Source organism: Entelurus aequoreus, linkage group LG05, assembly GCF_033978785.1.
Source record: "Entelurus aequoreus isolate RoL-2023_Sb linkage group LG05, RoL_Eaeq_v1.1, whole genome shotgun sequence".
Lineage (NCBI taxonomy): Eukaryota > Metazoa > Chordata > Actinopteri > Syngnathiformes > Syngnathidae > Entelurus > Entelurus aequoreus.
The window spans coordinates 5737359-5757352 of NC_084735.1; the positions used below are offsets into that span (position 1 = coordinate 5737359).

General features: G+C 43.0%; 1 protein-coding gene across 6 annotated transcripts in view; it reads right to left on the reverse strand.

The window, feature by feature from the left end:
* Positions 1-237: 237 nt before the first annotated feature.
* Positions 238-19994, reverse strand: part of LOC133650061 (protein spire homolog 1-like) — a 63603-nt gene continuing 43846 nt past the window's right edge. Inside the window, exons 9-19 of one of the 6 annotated variants that reach the window (XR_009826183.1) lie at positions 19779-19826; positions 18977-19131; positions 17941-18004; positions 14793-14914; positions 12937-12957; positions 6775-6912; positions 5721-5791; positions 5591-5618; positions 3013-3191; positions 1155-2955; positions 238-1017 (exon numbers count right to left, since the gene is read on the reverse strand). Coding sequence is in view for 4 of the 6 variants with exons in the window: in XM_062046855.1 (XP_061902839.1) it covers positions 2700-2955; positions 3013-3191; positions 5591-5618; positions 5721-5791; positions 6775-6912; positions 12937-12957; positions 14793-14914; positions 17941-18004; positions 18977-19131; positions 19779-19826 (1082 nt within the window). In the remaining 2 variants the exon portion in view is untranslated. Of the gene's footprint in view, positions 2956-3012; positions 3192-5590; positions 5619-5720; positions 5792-6774; positions 6913-12936; positions 12958-14792; positions 14915-17940; positions 18005-18976; positions 19132-19778; positions 19827-19994 lie in introns of all 6 variants that reach the window. The other 5 variants (XR_009826182.1, XM_062046855.1, XM_062046856.1 and 2 more) reach the window with 5 other exon arrangements.

The window sequence follows — 19994 nt, forward strand, 5'->3', positions numbered from 1 at the left end:
AGAAAACAAAAGGTTATATACATGGAATAAGTCTTATTGCGCAATATGTTTATTTATGTGTGCGATTGTCTGATCCAATGGTCAGTGTTGATGACACCTGTCAATCAAACATGTTTGGCTCAATGATTCACAAACTGGCGAGAAGACAAAGTCAAGTGCAGTACATTTCTTCTGCCGCCACAGGTCACTAGAGTGCCGGCAAGGTCAACTTTCATGTGTCAAAAATGAAGCAACAAATATAAGAAAGAATCGATTTATTTGTAGTTTGTTGGCTACAACAAGAAGAAGAAAGCATGCAGACCTTGATCAGAAGGTCTTTGATGGACAAGCAGACATGAAGAAGGTCTTTGATGGACAAGCAGACATGAAGAAGGTCTTTGATGGACAAGCAGACATGAAGAAGGTCTTTGATGGACAAGCAGACATGAAGAAGGTCTTTGATGGACAAGCAGACATGAAGAAGGTCTTTGATGGACAAGCAGACATGGAGAAGGTCTTTGATGGACAAGCAGACATGAAGAAGGTCTTTGATGGACAAGCAGACATGAAAGACGTAAAGTTTGGATGGCACAGTTTGATGCATGAAAAAGTGCAACAACAATCCTAAAAGATGACAAAGTCTTTGATCTGAGATGATTCATTTACAGGTTTTGATCAGGACTGAGAAACCAAAGCCAAATAAAAACATTCTGTACAAAACATTTGGCACACAAACTTCATTTGGGGACAAATCTCAACATTTTTTGGCATAATTGTTGAAGAAAAGGGGGAGGGGCCTGAGGGGGCGGAGCTACAGTGCATTGGAACAAAGGACAATCACTTGTTCTTCCTGAGTGCTGAGCTGGTATTGGACAAGAACAATATGGGGGCGGGGCTTCCTTCCATTCATGCTTCTACATTCTCAAAGTGCAGGTGTGTTTTCTTCCAGAAGGTCTACTCCTCCTTGGCCAGAAGGTCTACTCCTCCATGGCCAGATGGTCTACTCCTCCATGGCCAGAAGGTCTACTCCTCCATGGCCTACTCCTCCATGACCAGAAGGTCTACTCCTCCATGGCCAGATGGTCTACTCCTCCATGGCCAGAAGGGCTACTCCTCCATGGCCTACTCCTCCATGACCAGAAGGTCTACTCCTCCATGGCCTACTCCTCCATGACCAGAAGGTCTACTCCTCCATGGCCAGATGGTCTACTCCTCCATGGCCAGAAGGTCTACTCCTCCATGGCCAGAAGGTCTACTCCTCCATGGCCAGAAGGTCTACTCCTCCATGGCCAGAAGGTCTACTCCTCCATGGCCAGAAGGTCTACTCCTCCATGACCAGAAGGTCTACTCCTCCATGGCCAGAAGGTCTACTCCTCCATGGCCAGAAGGTCTACTCCTCCATGGCCAGAAGGTCTACTCCTCCATGGCCAGAAGGTCTACTCCTCCATGACCAGAAGGTCTACTCCTCCATGGCCAGAAGGTCTACTCCTCCATGGCCAGAAGGTCTACTCCTCCATGGCCAGAAGGTCTACTCCTCCATGACCAGAAGGTCTACTCCTTCATGACCAGAAGGTCTACTCCTCCATGGCCAGAAGGTCTACTCCTCCATGGCCAGAAGGTCTACTCCTCCATGGCCAGATGGTCTACTCCTCCATGGCCAGAAGGTCTACTCCTCCATGGCCAGATGGTCTACTCCTCCATGGCCAGTAGGTCTACTCCCCCATGGCCAGATGGTCTACTCCTCCATGGCCAGATGGTCTACTCCTCCATGGCCAGATGGTCTACTCCTCCATGGCCTACTCCTCCATGGCCAGATGGTCTACTCCTCCATGGCCAGAAGGTCTACTCCTCCATGGCCAGATGGTCTACTCCTCCATGGCCAGATGGTCTACTCCTCCATGGCCAGATGGTCTACTCCTCCATGGCCAGATGGTCTACTCCTCCATGGCCAGAAGGTCTACTCCTCCATGGCCAGAAGGTCTACTACTCGATGGCCAGAAGGTCTAGGCCTGGTTGAGAAGGTCTAGGCCTGGCTGATGCTGAGAAGGTCTAGGCCTCAGCGAGAAGGTCTAGGCCTGGTTGAGAAGGTCTAGGCCTGGCTGATGCTGAGAAGGTCTAGGCCTGGTTGATGGTGAAAAAGGTCTAGGCCTCGGCGAAAAGGTCTAGGCCTCGTTGATGGGGAGAAGGTCTAGAGCTCGGCGAGAAGGTCTAGGCCTCGTTGATGGCGAGAAGGTCTAGGCCTGGTTGAGAAGGTCTAGGCCTGGCTGATGCTGAGAAGGTCTAGGCTTGGTTGAGAAGGTATAGGCCTGGTTGATGCAGAGAAGGTCTAGGCCTGGTTGAGAAGGTTTAGGCCTTGTTGATGGTGATGTTGGAGGGTCTGAAGTTGAGGGAGCTGGAGGAGGCCATGTAGAAGGTGTAGGCCTCGTTGATGGTGAGAAGGTCTAGGCCTCGTTGATGGTGAGAAGGTCTAGGCCTCGTTGATGGTGAAGTTGGAGGGTCTAAAGGTGAGGGAGCTGGAGGAGGCCATGTAGAAGGTGTAGGCCTCGTTGGTGGTGAGAAGGTCTAGGCCTGGTTGAGAAGGTCTAGGCCTGGCTGATGCTGAGAAGGTCTAGGCCTGGTTGAGAAGGTATAGGCCTGGTTGATGCAGAGAAGGTCTAGGCCTGGTTGAGAAGGTCTAGGCCTGGTTGAGAAGGTCTAGGCCTGGTTGATGGTGAGAAGGTCTAGGCCTCGTTGATGGTGAAGTTGGAGGGTCTGAAGGTGAGGGAGCTGGAGGAGGCCATGTAGAAGGACTGAGTGCGGCGGTTGAGGCGAGCCCTCTTGGAGGTGGCAGTGATGCTGCGCCTGCTGGAGGAGATGATCTCCGTGATGAACTTCTTGCAGTCCACACACACCTCCGTCACCACCCAGTCCTCCATCAGCTCCTTGGGCAGCTCCAGCTCCAGCGGGGCGTCCTCGTCTTTGCCCGCCCTGGAGAACCTGGGACACGTGTGGACGTGAGGGCGAGCGCTAGCAGGACCAGAATGTTGGACTCACCTGCGCAGGCTCCTTCGGTTCTGGGCCGACCCAAACGGCTCCTTGGACGAGTCTGGAGATGCGGCCATGTTGTCTCTGGCGGCCATGTTGTCTCTGGCGGCCATGTTGTCTGTGAGAGCCGTGCTGGGACTCAGAGTGTAGATTGGCAGGGTGGAGTACGGCTTGGACGGCAGACGCATCTGTGGTGGCAACCACCACCAGGCTTTAGTACACACCACCTCATCTAATGTGGCCCACCACCTCCTTTAATGTGGCCCATCACTTCATTTTAGTGGCCCGCCACTTTATTTTATATGTCCCACCACTTCATTTTATATGGCTCGGCAGGTCATTTAATGTGGCCCACCACTTCATTTTACGTGGCCCACCACTTCATTTTAATTGGCCCTCCACTTCATTTTATATGGCTCGTCAGGTCATTATAATGACCCGTCAGGTCATTTAATGTGGCCCGCCAATTAATTTTACATGGCTCGTCAGGTCAGTTAACTTGGCCTGTCAGGTCATTTAAAATAGGCATGCCACTTCACTTTATATGGCCCATCAGGTCATTTTTATTTGGCCCATCAGGTTATTTTTAAATGGCCCGTCAGGTCATTTAAAAGTGGACTGTCAGGTCATTTAAGTGTGGCCCGTCAGGTCATTTAATGTTGCCCGTCAGGTCATCTAAAGTGGCCTGCCACATCATTTTATATGTCCCATCAGGTCATTTATTGTGGCATGCCACTTCATTTATATGGCCCATCAGGTCATTTTTATTTGGCCCATGAGGTCATTTTATGTGGCCCGTCAGCTCATTTCATGTGGCCTGTCAGCTCATTTCATGTGGCCCCGTCAGCTCATTTCATGTGGCCCCGTCAGGTCATCTCCTGTGGCCCGTCAGGTCATTTAATATGGCCTGCAACTTCATTTTATATGGCCCACCAGGTCATTTTTATTTGGCCGATCAGGTCATTTTATGTGGCCCGTCAGCTCATTTATGTGGGGCCTGTCAGGTCATTTCATGTGGCCCGTCAGCTCATTTATTGTGGACCGTCAGCTCATTTAATGTTGCCTGCCACATCATTTTAAATGGCCTGTCAGGTCATGTAATATAGCCCGTCAGTTTATTTAATGTGGCCCGCCACTTCATTTTATATGGCTCGTCAGGTCAGTTAATGTGGCCCGTCGGGTCATTTAAAATAGGCATGCCACTTCACTTTATATGGCCCATCAGGTCATTTTTATTTGGCCCATCAGGTCATTTTATATGGCCCGTCAGGTCATTTAAAAGTGGGCTGTCAGGTCATTTAATGTTGCCCGTCAGGTCATCTAAAGTGGCCTGCCACATCATTTTACATGGCCTGTCAGGTCATGTAATATAGCCCGTCAGTTTATTTAAAGTGGCCCGCCAATTCATTTTATATGGCTCGTCAGGTCAGTTAATGTGGCCCGTCTGGTCATTTAAATTGGCCTGTCAGGTCATTTAATGTGGCCCATCAGGTCATTAAGTGGCCCGTCAGGTCATTCAAGGTGTATCCGTCAGGTCATTTAATGTGGCCCGAAAGGTCATTTAAGGTGGCCCGTCAGCTCATTTATATTGGCCCGTCAGCTCATTTTTTTACTGTGGCCCGTCAGGTCATTTAATGTGGCCTGCCACTTCATTTTATGTGGCCCATCAAATCATTAACTGTGGCCTGTCAGCTCACTTAATATGGCCTGCTACTTCATTTTACATGGCCCATCAGGTCATTTGATGTGGCCTATCAGGTAGTTGAAGATAATATGAAGTAGGTGGTGTACATAACATAATATGAAGTAGGTGGTGTACATCAGTGGTCCCCAACCAACGGGCCGCACAAGAAATTTAAAAAAATAAAATAAAATTTTTTATGAAATCAACATAAAAAACACTATACATTCTATATCAATATAGATCAATACAGTCTGCAGGGATACAGTCCGTAAGCACACATGATTGTATTTATTTATGTAAAAAAAAATAAAAAAATAAAAAAAATAAAACATTTTTAAATACCCCCCCCTACCGTTCGTGGGACACATTTTCAAGCGTTGACCGGTCCGCAGCTACAAAAAGGTTGGGGACCACTGGTGTACATAACATAATATGAAGTAGGTGGTGTACATAACATAATAATAAGCAGGTGGTGTACATAACATAATAATAAGTAGGTGGTGTACATAACATAATAATAAGCAGGTGGTGTACATAACATAATAATAAGCAGGTGGTGTACATAACATAATAATAAGTAGGTGGTGTACATAACATAATAATAAGCAGGTGGTGTACATAACATAATAATAAGCAGGTAGTGTACATAACATAATAATAAGCAGGTGGTGTACATAACATAATAATAAGTAGGTGGTGTACATAACATAATAATAAGCAGGTGGTGTACATAACATAATAATAAGCAGGTGGTGTACATAACATAATAATAAGTAGGTGGTGTACATAACATAATAATAAGCAGGTGGTGTACATAACATAATAATAAGCAGGTGGTGTACATAACAATCATCAGACTAAGATGTAAGTGTGTAATAATGGAGGTCAGAAGACGTGTCCTACCTTGGTGAAGCACTGCGAGCACACGGGCCTGCACACAAATATACTTCCTATTAATACTGTACACAATACATCATTTGAAAACTCTAAATACTGTACCCAACACCTCCAGTTGAAGACAATAAAGACTCACCTCTTGCAGAAGTGGCAGGTGTACGACCAGGTGAAGAAGGAGAAGCGTTTGGTTCGACATGAGAAACAAAGCTGAAACACAGGAGACTGATGTTAGATACTTTTAAAAAACATTTATAATAAAACATTTATATGTTTCAACTAGCAAACATCAACTTATTGTAGTGTTAAATACAATGCTGCCCCCTGGTGGTTGTTGTTGATCAATTATAATAAATATAATACTGCCCCCTGGTGGTTGTTGTTGATCAAATATATTTATTATAACCCCCTGGTGGTTGTTGTTGATCAAATATAATAAATATAATACTGCCCCCTGGTGGTTGTTGTTGATCAAATATAATAAATATAATGCTGCCCCCTGGTGGTTGTTGTTGATCAAATATAATAAATATAATGCTGCCCCCTGGTGGTTGTTGTTGATCAAATATAATAAATATAATACTGCCCCCTGGTGGTTGTTGTTCATCAAATATAATAAATATAATACTGCCCCCTGGTGGTGGTTGTTGATCAAATATAATAAATATAATGCTGCCCCCTGGTGGTTGTTGTTGATCAAATATAATAAATATAATGCTGCCCCCTGGTGGTTGTTGTTGATCAAATATAAATACAGTACTGCCCCCTGGTGGCTGGGAGCAGCATGCAGTACAATATAAAATGAATAAAAAGTACATTATTATAGTATTTATATCACTCAATGCACAATTATGAGAAGACATTTACTAATCATTCCTTTTTTTATGAAATAGTATTTTTATAATACAGGAAACATATTTATTATTTCCAGAATAATGACTTTTTTAACATATTATCCAACAAGCATTCATTTCTCCATAAGAACTATCATAGTTAGATTGTAGCTTTGACCACAGCGCCTCTAGTGGTGGCTGATTGTAGCTTTGACCACAGCGCCTCTAGTGGTGGCTGATTGTAGCTTTGACCACAGCGCCTCTAGTGGTGGCTGATTGTAGCTTTGACCACAGCGCCTCTAGTGGTGGCTGCCAAGCATTGAGAAAGTCGCACATGAGTAGAAGAAGAAAAGTTCCCACCTTCCCCTTCTTGAGGGCAGCATAAACATCTTTGTACTGCTGGAACTTCTCCAGCTCAGCTTTCACCAGAACCTGCCGGATGTGCATCACCTCCTCCACCGTCAGCACCACGCACTCCACCGGGAAGCACAACTCCTCCTGAGGAACACATCGTCACATGACCAACACATAACCATCACATAACCAACACATGACCAAAACATGACCATCTCATAACCAACACATGACCAAAACATGACCAACACATGACCAAAACATGATTTTTTTCATGAGCATCAAGTAACCAAAACATGAGCATCACATAACAAAACATAATCATCACATGACCAAATTATGATCATCACATGACCACTAGATGATCGTCACATGACCACTACATGATCATCGCATGATCATCACATGACCACTACATGATTGTCACATGATCATCGCATGATCATCACATGACCACTACATGATCGTCACATGATCATCACATGACTACTACATGATCATCACATGACCACTACATGATCGTCACATGATCATCACATGACTACTACATGATCATCACATGACCACTACATGATCGTCACATGATCATCACATGACCTCTACATGATTATCACATGACCACTACATGATCGTCGCATGATCATCACATGACCGCTACATGATCGTCGCATGATCATCACATGACCACTACATGATCGTCACATGACCACTACATGATCGTCACATGATCATCACATGACCACTACATGATCGTCACATGATCATCACATGACTACTACATGCTCGTCACATGACCACTACATGATCGTCACATGATCATCACATGACCACTACATGATCGTCGCATGATCATCACATGACCACTACATGATCGTCACATGACCACTACATGATCGTCACATGATCATCACATGACCACTACATGATCGTCACATGATCATCACATGACCACTACATGATCGTCACATGACCACTACATGATCGTCGCATGATCATCACATGACCACTACATGATCGTCACATGATCATCACATGACCACTACATGATCGTCACATGATCATCACATGACTACTACATGATCGTCACATGACCACTACATGATCGTCACATGACCACTACATGATCGTCACATGATCATCACATGACCACTACATGATCGTCACATGATCATCACATGACCACTACATGATCGTCGCATGATCATCACATGACCACTACATGATCGTCACATGACCACTACATGATCGTCACATGATCATCACATGACCACTACATGATCGTCACATGACCACTACATGATCGTCGCATGATCATCACATGACCACTACATGATCGTCACATGATCATCACATGACCACTACATGATCGTCACATGACCACTACATGATCGTCACATGATCATCACATGACCACTACATGATCGTCACATGACCACTACATGATCGTCACATGATCATCACATGACCACTACATGATCGTCACATGACCACTACATGATCGTCACATGATCATCACATGACCACTACATGATCGTCACATGATCATCACATGACCACTACATGATCGTCACATGATCATCACATGACCACTACATGATCGTCACATGATCATCACATGACCACTACATGATCATCGCATGATCATCACATGACCACTACATGATCGTCACATGATCATCACATGACCACTACATGATAATCGCATGATCATCACATGACCACTACATGATCGTCACATGATCATCACATGACCACTACATGATAATCGCATGATCATCACATGACCACTACATTATCGTCACATGACCACTACATGATCGTCACATGATCATCACATGACCACTACATGATCATCACATGACCACTACATGATCGTCACATGACCACTACATGATCGTCACATGATCATCACATGACCACTACATGATCGTCACATGATCATCACATGACTACTACATGATCGTCACATGACCACTACATGATCGTCACATGACCACTACATGATCGTCACATGATCATCACATGACCACTACATGATCGTCACATGATCATCACATGACTACTACATGCTCGTCACATGACCACTACATGATCGTCACATGATCATCACATGACCACTACATGATCGTCACATGACCACTACATGATCGTCACATGATCATCACATGACCACTACATGATCGTCGCATGATCATCACATGACCACTACATGATCGTCACATGACCACTACATGATCGTCACATGATCATCACATGACCACTACATGATCGTCACATGACCACTACATGATCGTCGCATGATCATCACATGACCACTACATGATCGTCACATGACCACTACATGATCGTCACATGACCACTACATGATCGTCACATGATCATCACATGACCACTACATGATCGTCACATGACCACTACATGATCGTCACATGATCATCACATGACCACTACATGATCGTCACATGACCACTACATGATCGTCGCATGATCATCACATGACCACTACATGATCGTCACATGATCATCACATGACCACTACATGATCGTCACATGATCATCACATGACCACTACATGATCGTCACATGATCATCACATGACCACTACATGATCATCGCATGATCATCACATGACCACTACATGATCGTCACATGATCATCACATGACCACTACATGATAATCGCATGATCATCCCATGACCACTACATGATCGTCACATGATCATCACATGACCACTACATGATAATCGCATGATCATCACATGACCACTACATTATCGTCACATGACCACTACATGATCGTCACATGATCATCACATGACCACTACATGATCATCACATGACCACTACATGATCGTCACATGACCACTACATGATCGTCACATGATCATCACATGACCACTACTTGATAATCGCATGATCATCACATGACCACTACATGATCGTCACATGACCAAAACAAAGACGTGAGAAAATATCAAGCAAGCAGGCGATGTGTTCAATGACAGTTGGTGATTTTCATGCTTCTTTTTCCTCAATTCATGGACTGCTTGTGTCATTAGGACAACATGAATGAAACACCATTTGTATATTATTATTATTATTATTATTATTATTGTTGCTTTTTCTCCGAAACTTTGCATCCAAGTCCACAATCAAAGTGTTCTTCTAACTCAACACACCTAACATTTTTATTTTATACTTCACAAAACTCACTTTTCTACATTGCTCAAGTATTACAAATATTACTAAGTCAACATGCTACATTCTGATGGTGGTGGTGGGACATGGTGGAGTACATGATGGAGAACATGGTGGTGGGACATGATGGAGTACATGATGGAGAACATGGTGGTGGGACATGATGGAGTACATGATGGAGAACATGGTGGTGGGACATGATGGAGTACATGATGGAGAACATGGTGGTGGGACATGATGGAGTACATGATGGAGAACATGGTGGTGGGACATGATGGAGTACATGATGGAGAACATGGTGGTGGGACATGATGGAGAACATGGTGGTGGGACATGGTGGAGTACATGATGGAGAACATGGTGGTGGGACATGGTGGAGAACATGGTGGTGGGACATGGTGGAGAACATGGTGGTGGGACATGGTGGAGTACATGATGGAGAACATGGTGGTGGGACATGGTGGAGTACATGATGGAGAACATGGTGGAGAACATGGTGGTGGGACATGGTGGAGTACATGATGGAGAACATGGTGGTGGGACATGGTGGAGTACATGATGGAGAACATGATGGAGAACATGGTGGTGGGACATGGTGGAGTACATGATGGAGAACATGGTGGTGGGACATGGTGGAGTACATGATGGAGAACATGGTGGTGGGACATGGTGGAGTACATGATGGAGAACATGGTGGTGGGACATGGTGGAGTACATGATGGAGAACATGATGGAGAACATGGTGGTGGGACATGGTGGAGTACATGATGGAGAACATGGTGGTGGGACATGGTGGAGTACATGATGGAGAACATGGTGGTGGGACATGGTGGAGTACATGATGGAGAACATGGTGGTGGGACATGATGGAGTACATGATGGAGAACATGGTGGTGGGACATGATGGAGTACATGATGGAGAACATGGTGGTGGGACATGGTGGAGTACATGCTGGAGAACATGGTGGTGGGACATGGTGGAGAACATGGTGGTGGGACATGGTGGAGTACATGATGGAGAACATGGTGGTGGGACATGGTGGAGTACATGATGGAGAACATGGTGGTGGGACATGGTGGAGTACATGATGGAGAACATGGTGGTGGGACATGGTGGAGTACATGATGGAGAACATGGTGGTGGGACATGGTGGAGTACATGATGGAGAACATGGTGGTGGGACATGATGGAGTACATGATGGAGAACATGGTGGTGGGACATGGTGGAGTACATGCTGGAGAACATGGTGGTGGGACATGGTGGAGTACATGATGGAGAACATGGTGGTGGGACATGGTGGAGTACATGATGGAGAACATGGTGGTGGGACATGATGGAGTACATGATGGAGAACATGGTGGTGGGACATGGTGGAGTACATGCTGGAGAACATGGTGGTGGGACATGGTGGAGTACATGATGGAGAACATGGTGGTGGGACATGGTGGAGTACATGATGGAGAACATGGTGGTGGGACATGGTGGAGAACATGCTGGAGAACATGGTGGTGGGACATGGTGGAGAACATGCTGGAGAACATGGTGGTGGGACATGGTGGAGTACATGCTGGAGAACATGGTGGTGGGACATGATGGAGTACATGGTGGGACATGATGGAGGACATGGTGGTGGGACATGGTGGAGTACATGATGGAGAACATGGTGGTGGGACATGATGGAGAACATGATGGAGAACATGGTGGTGGGACATGGTGGAGAACATGGTGGTGGGACATGATGGAGTACATGATGGAGAACATGGTGGTGGGACATGATGGAGTACATGATGGAGAACATGGTGGTGGGACATGGTGGAGTACATGATGGAGAACATGGTGGTGGGACATGATGGAGTACATGATGGAGAACATGGTGGTGGGACATGGTGGAGAACTTGGTGGGACATGATGGAGGACATGGTGGTGGGACATGGTGGAGTACATGATGGAGAACATGGTGGTGGGACATGATGGAGAACATGATGGAGAACATGGTGGTGGGACATGGTGGAGAACATGGTGGGACATGATGGAGGACATGGTGGTGGGACATGATGGAGAACATGATGGAGAACATGGTGGTGGGACATGGTGGAGAACATGGTGGGACATGATGGAGGACATGGTGGTGGGACATGATGGAGAACATGATGGAGAACATGGTGGTGGGACATGGTGGAGAACATGGTGGTGGGACATGGTGGAGAACATGGTGATGGTACATGGTGGAGAACATGGTGGTGGGACATGGTGGAGAACTTGATGGTGGGACATGATGGAGAACTTGATGGTGGGACATGATGGAGAACATGGTGGTGGAGAACAAGCTGAGCATGAAAAAGTGTCACATGACTCCTGACTACTTCCTGGTGGACAAGATGGTGAAGGTGAGCATCTTTACTACTTCCTGGTTAGCAGGTGGACAACAAACAGGTGAGAAGATGGTGAAGGTGAGCATCTTTACTACTTCCTGGTTAGCAGGTGGACAACAAACAGGTGAGAAGATGGTGAAGGTGAGCATCTTTACTACTTCCTGGTTAGCAGGTGGACAACAAACAGGTGAGAAGATGGTGAAGGTGAGCATCTTTACTACTTCCTGGTTAGCAGGTGGACAACAAACAGGTGAGAAGATGGTGAAGGTGAGCATCTTTACTACTTCCTGGTTAGCAGGTGGACAACAAACAGGTGAGAAGATGGTGAAGGTGAGCATCTTTACTACTTCCTGGTTAGCAGGTGGACAACAAACAGGTGAGAAGATGGTGAAGGTGAGCATCTTTACTACTTCCTGGTTAGCAGGTGGACAACAAACAGGTGAGAAGATGGCGAAGGTGAGCATCTTTACTACTTCCTGGTTAGCAGGTGGACAACAAACAGGTGAGAAGATGGTGAAGGTGAGCATCTTTACTACTTCCTGGTTAGCAGGTGGACAACAAACAGGTGAGAAGATGGTGAAGGTGAGCATCTTTACCTTGCTGCTGGTGTCCATCAGCTGGTGCATGAAACAGGAAGTCAGCATAAGTCACATGACTTAGTCAACTCTCATGTGATCATAAATCATGAAAAACATCTGGTGGACATTTTGTGCTTTCACTTTCACTTCTGCAGTAACTCATGTAAGTATCTCCTGTACTTTATAGTCTTATTGGATCTACTTTAAAGTAGTCAGTGTACAGCTTGTAGCCAGTAGTAACTAGCCAGTAGTCTGTAGCAAGCAGCCAGTAGCAACTAGCCAGTAGCGAGTAGCCAGTAGCAACTAGTGAGTAGCCAGTAGCAACTAGCCAGTAGTGAGTAGTGAGTAAGTAGCGAGTAGCCAGTAGCAACTAGCCAGTAGTGAGTAGTGAGTAAGTAGCGAGTAGCCAGTAGCAACTAGCCAGTAGTGAGTAGTGAGTAAGTAGCGAGTAGCCAGTAGCAACTAGCCAGTAGTGAGTAGTGAGTAAGTAGCGAGTAGCCAGTAGCAACTAGCCAGTAGTGAGTAGTGAGTAAGTAGCGAGTAGCCAGTAGCAACTAGCCAGTAGTGAGTAGTGAGTAAGTAGCGAGTAGCCAGTAGCAACTAGCCAGTAGTGAGTAAGTAGCAAGTAGCCAGTAGCAACTAGCCAGTAGTGAGTAGTGAGTAAGTAGCGAGTAGCCAGTAGCAACTAGCCAGTAGTGAGTAGTGAGTAAGTAGCGAGTAGCCAGTAGCAACTAGCCAGTAGTGAGTAGTGAGTAAGTAGCGAGTAGCCAGTAGCAACTAGCCAGTAGTGAGTAGCCAGTAAGTAGCGAGTAGCCAGTAGTGAGTAACAAGTAGTCTGTAACGACTAGCCAGTAACTTATTAGCTGCCATAAAAGACAGAGACAGAAAATACTCTGAGTACCAAAAGTGTAAAACAGAAGTAGATAAACAACCTCAAATCACTCCTTTCAACACTCAAAAAGCAATGCAATAAATTAAGAAATAAGTCAACCAACCTGACTAAATCCTTAAAAAAAAATTACATTAACGGCAAAATAGAGGACAACACAAATAAGCCACGTGAGCTCTGGAAAATCCTCAACAACCAGCTTCCTGGTTGCAGCCGGAAACTTCAAACCAGACTCACCAACATCAGCATCAAGGAGGGTGACTCCCTCATTACAGACAAAATGGAGGTAGCAAACAGACTTAACCCCTTTTTCACTAGCATAGCCACAACTCTTGTCAACAAGCTGTCCCACCACTCTGGTCGCTTTGGTGTAGAACACATTAAAGCCTTCTACAGAAAGCGAGGAGTATCCAACGATGATTTCAAATTAGAAATGGTCACAGCTGATGAGGTGTTTAAAAAATTGAGCGCGCTCCACCCTAACAAGGCCACCGGCCTTGATAATATTCCCTCCAGATTCCTCAGGGACTCCGCCTCCATCATTGCCCCGATCATCACGCACATAATAAACCTATCAATTACACAAGGCCAAGTACCAAAAGATTTCAAGATAGCAAGGGTAACTCCCCTCTTTAAAAAAGGAAGCAAATTAGAACCTGGCAACTACCGACCTGTTTCTATTCTCAGTTCCATTTCCAAAGTAATGGAGAAAATAGTTTATGAACAGGTCGATAGTTACCTTGCCACTAATAAACTCATGTACAAATTCCAATCCGGCTTCAGAACTAACCACTCCACTGACACATGCCTTCTCTATGTGAGCGACCACATCAAACATGAGGTGGACGCGGGCAAATACTGCGGCATGGTCATGCTGGACCTTCAGAAGGCCTTTGACACCGTTGAGAGACGGTTGACAAAAAGATAGTACATGCAGTATAAAGTACAGTAGAAGTAGTTTGTGCAGTATAAAGTGTGTACTCACCAGAGACTTGGAGGAGAGAGAGTTGACGTAAGGAGAGATGACATCATTGTAAGGAGAGATGACATCATTGTTCATAGACTGTATTCTTTGTTGTTTGTCTGATACACCACTGTTGCACACCACTGTAAATACAACATATATGTATATATATATATACTCTACTCATGTAGTACTGATACACCACTGTAAATACAACATATACATATATATATATATATATATATATATATATATATATATATATATATATATATATATATATATATATAGTGTATTATGTAGTGTATTATGTACTGTATTATATAGTGTATTATGTAGTGTATTATATAGTGTATTATTTCGAGTATTATGTACTGTATTATATAGTGTATTATATAGTGTATTATATAGTGTATTATATAGTGTATTATATAGTGTATTATGTAGTGTATTATATAGTGTATTATATAGTGTAATATGTAGTGTACTATGTAGTGTATTATATAGTGTATTATGTAGTGTATTATGTAGTGTATTATGTAGTGTATTATATAGTGTATTATATAGTGTAATATGTAGTGTACTATGTAGTGTATTATATAGTGTATTATGTAGTGTATTATTTCGTGTATTATGTACTGTATTATATAGTGTATTATGTAGTGTATTATTTCATGTATTATGTACTGTATTATATAGTGTATTATGTAGTGTATTATATAGTGTATTATTTCGTGTATTATTTTGTGTATTATGTACTGTATTATATAGTGTATTATGTAGTGTATTATATAGTGTATTATTTCGTGTATTATGTACTGTATTATGTAGTGTATTATGTAGTGTATTATATAGTGTATTATATAGTGTAATATGTAGTGTATTATGTAGTGTATTATATAGTGTATTATGTAATGTATTATATAGTGCATTATTTCGTGTATTATTTTGTGTATTATGTAGTGTATTATATAGTGTAATATGTAGTGTATTATATAGTGTATTATATAGTGTATTATGTAGTGTATTATATAGTGTATTATGTAGTGTATTATGTAGTGTATTATATAGTGTATTATATAGTGTATTATGTAGTGTATTATATAGTGTATTATGTAGTGTATTATGTAGTGTATTATATAGTGTATTATGTAGTGTATTATGTAGTGTATTATATAGTGTATTATATAGTGTATTATGTAGTGTATTATGTAGTGTATTATGTAGTGTATTATATAGTGTATTATGTAGTGTATTATGTAGTGTATTATATAGTGTATTATGTAGTGTATTATATAGTGTATTATATAGTGTATTATAGTGTATTATGTAGTGTATTATGTAGTGTATTATATAGTGTATTATGTAGTGTATTATGTAGTGTATTATATAGTGTATTATGTAGTGTATTATGTAGTGTATTATATAGTGTATTATGTAGTGTATTATATAGTGTATTATGTAGTGTATTATATAGTGTATTATGTAGTGTATTATGTAGTGTATTATGTAGTGTATAATATAGTGTATTATGTCGTGTATTATGTAGTGTATTATGTAGTGTATTATATAGTGTATTATATAGTGTATTATGTAGTGTATTATATAGTGTATTATGTAGTGTATTATATAGTGTATTATATAGTGTATTATGTAGTGTATTATGTAGTGTATTATGTAGTGTATTATATAGTGTATTATGTAGTGTATTATGTAGTGTATTATGTAGTGTATTATATAGTGTATTATATAGTGTATTATGTAGTGTATTATATAGTGTATTATGTAGTGCACATATGTCAGAGTCAAGGCCCGCGGGCCATATCCGGCCCGCGAGAAGGTTTTTTACGGCCCTTGGGATGATCTTGATTTATTATTAGAACCGGCCCGCAGACCGCAGATCTTTTTTTTTTTTTTTTTTTTTTTTTTTTAGACCGCAGATCTTTTACACGCACCAAGCGGATGCCGGTCCAAGGTTCCGAAAGGGGGCGAGCGGCCCGCCGGGACGCGCCTGCCGGCCGAAGGGCTGCAGCCCGGCCGTCAGTCGCGGAGCCCGCCGTGCCACGAGCGCCAAGGGGGCGGGCCGAAACCCGGCCCCGAGGCCCTGAGACTTCTGCTTTGTTTCCCCAAACCGCGCGTCACCGCCGGGCCCGCACCACCGTCGGGCTGCAGCCCGAGCGTCGGTGGCGGAACCCGTCATGTGCCGCGCGCGACAAGCGGAGCGGGGGGGTCAAGCGGGCCGAAACCCGCAGGCCACCCCCTCACCACGAGGCCCTGAGACTTCTGCGTTTGACCCCTACGCGCGGCCCGTCGGGACGCGCCCGCCGTCAAGCCACGAGGGCCAGCCGTCGGGTCGCGGAGCCCGCCGTGCCACGCGCGCCAAGGGGCGGGCCGAAACCAGCGGGGGGTTTCGGGCACCCAACTCGCCTCCCTCCCACGGAGGGAGGAGGGGGGTTTAATGTGAACATTACTGTGCAATCACATATTTAGAGTTTTTACTCAATTCAAGTTTAAAAGTTAAAGTTTAATATTAGTTTTCACTGCATGTTACTTCTCCTTAAACAAAGTGTTGTTTTTGATTTATAGATTTTTGCACTTTATTTTATTGTATTTCAATTTAATTATATTTTAAAAATATTTCAGTTGAGTGGATGATAGAAAATTGCTATTATTGTTTTTTTCTTTGAAGTAAATTTAGCCCACTTTTGCTAAAATAGAAAATATAGGCTACTGATGGTGCCTTGAATACCGGTTTCTTTCATTTAATGTTCATGTTATGGGGATTTTTATATAAAGGAAATTTGTCTTTTGTGTCTGTTGAAAATTAAAGATTACTGACAGAGCCATAAGAAAATATTGCTTTATTTATCTGATCATATTGGAATATATTTCTTAGGTTTTCAGTAGGTTCAATTAGGTTCACTAGACTATATGCGTCATTTAAAAATTTTTCAATGAACATTCGAACAGTCCGGCCCTCGGCTTGTAGCTAAATTTTTTATTTGGCCCTCCGTCCATTTGACTTTGACACCCCTGATGTAGTGTATTATATAGTGTATTATGTAGTGCATTATATAGTGTATTATGTAGTGTATTATATAGTGTATTATGTAGTGTATTATATAGTGTATTATGTAGTGTATTATGTAGTATAAGTATTTATACATACTTTTCTTGCCTTTGACAGCGTCAGGAGATAAATCCATCAAGGAGCTGCAGCGTGTGTTCTCCTCCTGTAATACACATTCAATATTTACATACATACTGCTATGAAGTACTTATAGATACTGCTATGAAGTACTTATACATACTGCTATGAAGTACTTATACATACTGCTATGAAGTACTTATACATACTGCTATGAAGTACTTATACATACTGCTATGAAGTACTTATACATACTGCTATGAAGTACTTATACATACTGCTATGAATACAACAAATCCTCTTCAACTTATATTCAATGGAATAGACTGCAAAGACGAGATATTTCATGTTCACACTGACAAACTTTGTTCTTTTTTTGCAAACATTAGCTCATTTGGAATGTGATGCCTGCGACATGTTCCAAAAAAGCTGGCACAAGTGGCAAAAAAGACTGAGGAAGTTGAGGAGTGCTCGTCAAGACACTTATTTGGAACGTCCACACAGGTGAGCAGGCTAATTGGGAACAGGTGGGTGCCATGATTGGGCATAAAAGCAGCTTCCAGGAAATGCTCAGTCGTTCACAAACAAGGGCGGGGGCGAGGGTCACCGCTTTGTCAACAAATGCCTGAGCAAATTGTTGAAGAACAACATTTCTCAACAAAGAATTCAGGGATTTCACCATCCACGCTCCGTGACATCATCAAAAGGTTGAGAGAATGTGAAGGAATCACTGCACGCAAGCCATGATACTACACACCTTGGATCCCTCAGGCGCTACTGCATCAAAAAGTGACACCAGTGTGTAAAGGATATCACCACGGGGGCTCAGGAACACCTCAGAAAACCACTGTCAGTAACTACAGTTGGTCGCTACATCTGTAAGTGCAAGTTAAAAACTCCACCATGCAAAGCCACAGCCATTTATCAACAACACCCAGAAACGCTTCGCCGGGCCAAGCTCATCTAAGATGGACTGTACTTGTAGATACTACTTGTAGATAGTACTTGTAGATGGTAAGAAGTACTAGTAGATGGTAAGAAGTACTACAAGACATACTTCTGACTCCGAGCTGTCCAGTTCTGCCAGTGTCGGTGCCTTCAGGACTCTCTTGCGTTGGCTGAGTTGCTTGGCGCCATTTCTAGTGAACGCCACCGTGCCTCTGATTAGTGACTGCGTGCTGGACGCCATCTTCTTAGTCCCATCAGGAGTGTCTGCCAAGATGGAGGAGTGGTCACCTTATACTTCCTGTTGTCTACATGACATGTTCCACTTATCTACTTACTATATGACACTTCCTGTTGTCTACATGACATGTTCCACTTATGTACTCCTCATGTTTACTATGTAAGTATTGTCTTAAAGTTAAGTACAAAATCAACAGTGTCTGGTGTACATGCATATACTTGTGGTGGGCATAGTAGTACAACGTTAGTCAATATGAGTTTAAATAAACTTTACTGAGTAATATGTCAGTAAGCAGAAATATATTTGTTGTTTGATGTACATTTTGTTCCCTTAAAATCTCATTTCTTTTACGTTTTGTACGAGTTTAAAACGATTGTTATGCTAATTTCGCTTAGCATGTCGATGGGGTCGTCCATTGTGTGTTAGCATTGAGCTAGCAGCATAAAATACAACATAACTGTATTTGGAGTTTTCTTTTAATTACAATAATATTTAATTAATCCTACATGTGTGTGCACTTCATGTGTACATTTTGGGGGGGAAAAAGATGTTTTATATATATATATATATATATATATATATATATATATATATATATATATATATATATATATATATATATATATATATATATATATATATGCATATTTAATAAAAGTAGTGTGTTTTGTACCTGAGCTGCGGCACAAATCCTGAGGTGTGCTCATGCTTTTCCCTGCACCTGAAGACCACAGAAGACTTCAAGTCAGACAAAACACACACACACACACACACACACACACACACACACACACACACACACACACACACACACACACACACACACACACACACACACACACACACACACACTCACACACACTGCTAGGAGGACACAACAGGTCTGACA